The sequence below is a fragment of the Haliotis rufescens genome, unplaced genomic scaffold (assembly GCF_023055435.1).
Source record: "Haliotis rufescens isolate VD_foot unplaced genomic scaffold, xgHalRufe1.0.p SCAF_3, whole genome shotgun sequence".
NCBI lineage: Eukaryota > Metazoa > Mollusca > Gastropoda > Lepetellida > Haliotidae > Haliotis > Haliotis rufescens.
The window spans coordinates 65,579,756-65,586,245 of NW_025964001.1; the positions used below are offsets into that span (position 1 = coordinate 65,579,756).

The following is a 6,490-nucleotide window of genomic DNA, read 5'->3' on the forward strand; positions in this document are numbered from 1 at the left end:
GTTATATTCATTAATTACACCCCAGTGGCTTGTTTTGATCAACTTACAGGTGTTAGATTGTGGGCAGTGCTGAGATTGATTTACAAATGACCTTATGAACTTAATACATCTGACTCGGGATGAAGGGAGCAATTAGTAGATGAGCTTATGAGTATGAGCAGAGCTGGGTGTCCGGATCTACTGGTCATCTGTTGTCTTGCAGTTAGTATAATTTCAAAACAGGGGAGGGGTGGGTGTGCAGGTGCTTGGAGCCTGGGTACTGCGAGAGGTGTGGGGGTGGAAGGTGCGAGGTCGGGTGAGCAGGAGCTTGGAGCCTGGGTAATGGGAGAGGTGTGGGGGGTGGAAGGTGCGAGGTCAGGTGTGCAGGAGCTTGGAGCCTGGGTACTGTGGGAGGTGTGGGGGCTGGAAGGTGTGAGGTCAGGTGCGAGGTGCAGGAGAATGTGCGCATGCGTGTGATTGGGTAGGGGGGGGGATCAGTTGGTTGTGGTGGCAGGGGGTCAGTTGGTTGTGGTGGCAGGTGGGGGGCAGTTGGTTGTGGTGGCAGGGGGTCAGTTGGTTGTGGTGGCAGGGGGTCAGTTGGTTGTGGTGGGAGGGGGGCAGTTGGTTGTGGTGGGAGGGGGTCAGTTGGTTGTGGTGGCAGGGGGTCAGTTGGTTGTAGTGGGAAGGGGGCAGTTGGTTGTGGTGGGAAGGGGGCAGTTGGTTGTGGTGGGGGGGGCGGGGGTCAGTTGGTTGTAGTGGCAGGGGTCAGTTGGTTGTGGTGGCAGGGGTCAGTTGGTTGTGGTGGGGGGGGCGGGGGTCAGTTGGTTGTGGTGGGAGGGGGCAGTTGGTTGTGGTGCCGGGGGCGGGGGTCAGTTGGTTGTGGTGGGAGGGGGCAGTTGGTTGTGGTGGGAAGGGGGCAGTTGGTTGTAGTGGCAGGGGGCAGTTGGTTGTAGTGGAAGGGGTCAGTTGGTTGTGGTGGCAGGGGTCAGTTGGTTGTGGTGGGAAGGGGGCAGTTGGTTGTAGTGGCAGGGGGCAGTTGGTTGTAGTGGCAGGGGGCAGTTGGTTGTAGTGGCAGGGGGCAGTTGGTTGTAGTGGCAGGGGGCAGTTGGTTGTGGTGGCAGGGGTCAGTTGGTTGTGGTGGGGGGGCGGGGGTCAGTTGGTTGTGGTGGGAGGGGTCAGTTGGTTGTGGTGGGGGGGCGGGGGTCAGTTGGTTGTGGTGGGAGGGGGCAGTTGGTTGTGGTGCCGGGGGCGGGGGTCAGTTGGTTGTGGTGGAAGGGGGGCAGTTGGTTGTGGTGGGAAGGGGGCAGTTGGTTGTGGTGGGAAGGGGGCAGTTGGTTGTGGTGGGAAGGGGGCAGTTGGTTGTGGTGGGAGGGGGTCAGTTGGTTGTGGTGGGAAGGGGTCAGTTGGTTGTGGTGGGAGGGGGGCAGTTGGTTGTGGTGGGAAGGGGTCAGTTGGTTGTGGTGGGAGGGGGGCAGTTGGTTGTGGTGGGAGGGGGCAGTTGGTTGTGGTGGCAGGGGGGCAGTTGGTTGTGGTGGGAGGGGGGCAGTTGGTTGTGGTGGGAGGGGGGCAGTTGGTTGTGGTGGGAGGGGGGCAGTTGGTTGTGGTGGGAGGGGGGCAGTTGGTTGTGGTGGGAGGGGGGCAGTTGGTTGTGGTGGCAGGGGGGCAGTTGGTTGTGGTGGGAGGGGGGTCAGATGGTTGTGGTGGGAGGGGGGCAGTTGGTTGTGGTGGGAGGGGGGCAGTTGGTTGTGGTGGGAGGGGGGCAGTTGGTTGTGGTGGGAGGGGGGCAGTTGGTTGTGGTTGGAGGGGGTCATTTGGTTGTGGTGGGAGGGGGGCAGTTGGTTGTGGTGGGAGGGGGGCAGTTGGTTGTGGTGGGAGGGGGGCAGTTGGTTGTGGTGGCAGGGGGGCAGTTGGTTGTGGTGGGAGGGGGGTCAGATGGTTGTGGTGGGAGGGGGGCAGTTGGTTGTGGTGGGAGGGGGGCAGTTGGTTGTGGTGGGAGGGGGGCAGTTGGTTGTGGTGGGAGGGGGGCAGTTGGTTGTGGTGTGTGGAAGGGTGGATAGATGTAGGGCTGTGTGATTGTGGAGTACAATAAAGTTCTTACAGTTTCTTACTGCCTAACTGTACATCTGATCACATACCTGTACAGTACACCTACACCTATACATGTGGTCTACGTGTACACAAAACTATTGTAGCAACTATAAAGACTAATTCCTCTTTTTACCTTATTGTTTGTTTGTTTTTAACGCCACACTCAGCAATATTCCAGCTGTATGACAGCAGACTGTAAATAAATAGTCTGGACCAGACAATCGAGTGATTTTCTTCATGAGCATCGATCTACGCATTTGTGAAACGATGGCATGTATCAACCAAGTCAGCGAGCCTGACCACCCAATCCTGTTAGTTGCCTCTTACAGCCAGCATGGGTTGCTGAAGACCTATTCTACCCCGGATCTTCACGTGATTAGTCTTATCAGATGTGGTTGAAGAAAATAACAGGACTTCATGTCTGTGAAACAAGACAAGGGACGGTGATGCTGTGGCCGAGTGTACGAACTGGATGAGGCTCGCTGACTCATCCTCATCAGAAGGAGGCTCTTCCTCTTGCCCTTCCCTTCCACGTCCGTCCTTCTGAACGAGATATGAATAAGCAGGGATGTCAATACATGTGAACAACATCCAATCACCCAGTGGCAACCAGCAATAAACGTGTTTCACATCACATTGTCACGTCCCTTTCATTTGGTTTCACAAAAAAAATCCCAAAACCAGACCCCTCCCCCAAACCCCACCCCTCCCCCCAAACCCCACCCCTCCCCCAAACCCCACCCCTCCCCCCAAACCCCACCTCTCCCCCCAAACTCCACCTCTCCACACTTTTACATTCAGAGATCACGGACCCAGTTTAAAAAGCCATCAAAACAAACACCTCTCGACTTTTGTCAATGAATGGCTCTTTTTATGTAAGCGAGTCACGAAATGGCTTAGCAGGGTAGTGAAATTAACATGAAATATACGTCACTTTTTACACAACCAATAATCCTTTTAGCATTCACTCTCCATTATAATCAGTGTTCAAATAACTTTAGCCAAGTCAAGATACTCTCAAAGCCCAAAATCCACAAAATGATTCTGTCCTGGCTCATTAAGCCCTGACTGGAGGGAAGGTAAGTAAGAGTAATGTACAATCCCAAATTTAAAATTTGCTGTATATATTTATCTATCGATGACCCTTTTAGATTGAGAGCACAATATGTTTGGAGTGGACAAGTCAACATGGAGCTCGAGTGTCGGGACAAACGTAGAGATGGAGCTGTCCACTTGTCCACAGAATAGAGACTGGTTAGAGTTAATACAGCTGACATGCTGAATCTATTGTGTGACACGCTCTGGGGCCCTGTTCTCAACCCTGACTCAAGGTGCTGGAAGGCCAAAGGTTATTGGTTGTGGGAAAGAGATTTTCCCTATGTCAAAGACTTGTGTTAGTTGGTTAATTGGTTTGTTGTTTTATGCCGCACTCAGCGATATTCCAGCTATATGAAGGCGGTCTGTAAATAATCGAGTCTGGACCAGACAATCCAGTGATTAATATCATGAGCATCGACCAAGTCAGCTAGCCTAACCACCCGATTCTGTCAGTCGCCATGAGTTGCTGAGGACCTATTCTAACCCGGATCTTCACGGGGCCAAAGACTTGTGTTGAAGGTTGGGTTAAAGATTATGATTTAGATTGTTGTGAAAATTGTGTTGAAGGGGATGAAGTTTGTGTCGAAGGTTGTGTTCGTCGATGTGTTTGAGGTTGTGTTGGATGTTGAGTTGGTGGTTGTGTCGAAGGTTGTCTTGGTGGATGTGTTGGAGGTTGTGTTGGATGTTGTGTTGGATGTTGTGTCAAAGGTTATGTTGGTGGTTGTGTCAAAGGTTGTGTAGTTTGTTGTGTTGAAGGTTGTGTGGTTGGTTGTGTCGAAGGTTGTGTTGTTGGTTGTATTATTGTGTTGGTGGTTGCGTGAAAGGTTGAGTTGGTGGTTGTGTCGATGGATGTGTTGGAGATTATTGCAATCTCTTTTGATGACTCTTTTCAACTGATTACCGCTTTCTCGTCTAAATTTCTTGAGCAGTGCAGGATAATATTTGTCATGTTTTGGATTAGATTTCCCAAGTCAAACAGACTCGGATACCAAACATATTTATACTTCACAACTGTGATGTTTGCGCTTGCTCAAGAATGTTTGGGGTGGTGGTTAAAGCGTTCTTTCATCACTCCAAAGGCCTGAGTTCGAATCCCACATGAGTAAAATATGTGAAGCCCATTTCCTATGCCCCCTGCCATGATACTGATGGAATATTGATAAAAGCAGCATAAATTCTCTCTCACTCACTTATTCAATCACTTGACCATACTGTCCCTTGCGTCCACACAGAAATACCAGATTACCTTCTAGTTAAGTCAGGTTTCTGAACACAGCCATGTCACCCAAGATTAATAACGTCTTTATGGTACACATAACACTCTCTAACGTTCTCTACTGGACTTGTGCCAAATGCTTGCGCGACCTTTCCTAAGGTCAATGACAGGCTTAGGGGGTGGGGCAGTGAAAGTAGATATAGTGTGATATATCATACCTACGTGCATCATAAACACTGTCTACACACCAGACTCTCTGTTGAGGTGTACATCTTGTGCTATATGCGATGTCAATTTCAGATGAAAACAATCACGCATCATTAATAGGGCATTTGGAATAAACAATTTATTAGACACAGAAAGAAAAATTACAAACTTTTATTTTTGTATCTTTGGCAACATGCATCATGTTAACTTCAGAAGAGAACAAGGATATTAATTCGATCAATCTTTTTTGAAAATTCTCAATACTGTTGTTTGTTTGTTGTTTAACGCCGCACTCAGCAATATTCCAGCTATATGACGGCAGTCAGTAAATAATCGAGTCTGGACCAGACAATCAAGTGATTGATCATGAGCATCGATCCACACAATTGGGATCGATAACATGCATCAACCAAGTCAGCGAGCATGACCACCCGATCCCATTAGTCGCCTCTTACGACAAGCATTGTCGCTAATTCTCAATACTGAAAGGCTACAAGCCCATAGTATATAAATTAAAAAGTATAAGAGAGATTGTAAATACAAATTACTTTCTAACTGACATCGTAAACAATCTCTTATTTTGGGTGTATCATTGAGCCTCCGAGTTCAATCATCAATCTATGTGATCTACGTCTATATTTCGATAGTGGCGTTCTAAACATTCTCAGGATCACACTCATTAATTAACTTTCAGTAGATAATAGCTTTCAGTAGATAATAGCTTTCAGTAGATAAAAGCTTTAAGTAGATTATGGCTTTAGGTAGATAATAGCTTTCAGTAGATAATAGCTTTCAGTAGATTATAGCTTTCAGTAGATAATAGCTTTCAGTAGATAATAGCTTTCAGTAGATTATCATTTTCAGTAGATAATAGCTTTCAGTAGATTATAGCTTTCAGTAGATAAAAGCTTTCAGTAGATTATCATTTTCCGTAGATAATAGCTTTCAGTAGATTATAGCTTTCAGTAGATTATAGCTTTCAGTAGATAAAAGCTTTCAGTAGATTATAGTTTTCAGTAGATAATAGCTTTCAGTAGATTATAGCTTTCAGTAGATAATAGCTTTCAGTAGATTATCATTTTCAGTAGATAACAGCTTTCAGTAGATAATAGCCTTCAGTAGATTATAGCTTTCAGTAGATAAAAGCTTTCAGTAGATAATCATGATTTGTATAACTTAAAGTAGCAATATTTATTTGATGAATCAACAATAGAAGTAGACTGTTGGATGTAAATATCAATAGTTTGTGTTAGTGACAAAAAAACCTTGTTTTTTGGTACACATTGATAGTTCAATACATAACTGTAACCACATGTACAGAGGAAGTTCTCTACATGATAAGCCCTGTTCTTGGATCCATGACTCTCATACCACATCATATTGTCACATTTCCGTGGTAATCAGTAACACTGCATCTTAAATATTTTCAACCAGTATTTAATAACTGTAATATTATTTCCATACATGTCTGGGTTTGTTTTTGTAGTAAATAAAATCCAACTTTATGTTGTCCACATTAATCCGCATGTATATCCAAGGATATTTTTCTGATATAACACATCCACCATGCATCAACTTGATATGATAAATCTCTTTTATACACTATAATTGTCAATTTTTTTATGAATATTGTTGGAAAAATGATTTTATTACCATAACACGGCAATTAAAAAAAAACATGTTTCATTTAATTCAAATCCTTTTTCTGACACTGACAGAGGCATGCTCATGCAAAACATGTCCATTATTCAAGTAGTCAAATAAATTCGGCAAATATGAGGTAAAATGTAGTCTTTTTGTCCAACACATCCGACAGTTATCATAATTCACAAGCAAAAAATGACAAGTTGATATGACTTTGTGCTTTAATATATATATAAGCTGTCACATAATAAAATAATA

At 45.7% G+C, this 6,490-nt stretch overlaps 1 protein-coding gene across 1 annotated transcript; it reads right to left on the bottom strand.

The window, feature by feature from the left end:
- Nucleotides 1-1,182: 1,182 nt before the first annotated feature.
- LOC125384415 (proteoglycan 4-like) lies at nucleotides 1,183-2,658 on the bottom strand. Its single transcript, XM_048403477.1, has 2 exons — nucleotides 2,555-2,658; nucleotides 1,183-2,044 (listed from the first exon to the last, which is right to left on the bottom strand). Exons 1-2 carry the CDS (start codon nucleotides 2,656-2,658, stop codon nucleotides 1,183-1,185), a joined length of 966 nt encoding a protein of 321 aa, XP_048259434.1.
- Nucleotides 2,659-6,490: the final 3,832 nt, after the last annotated feature.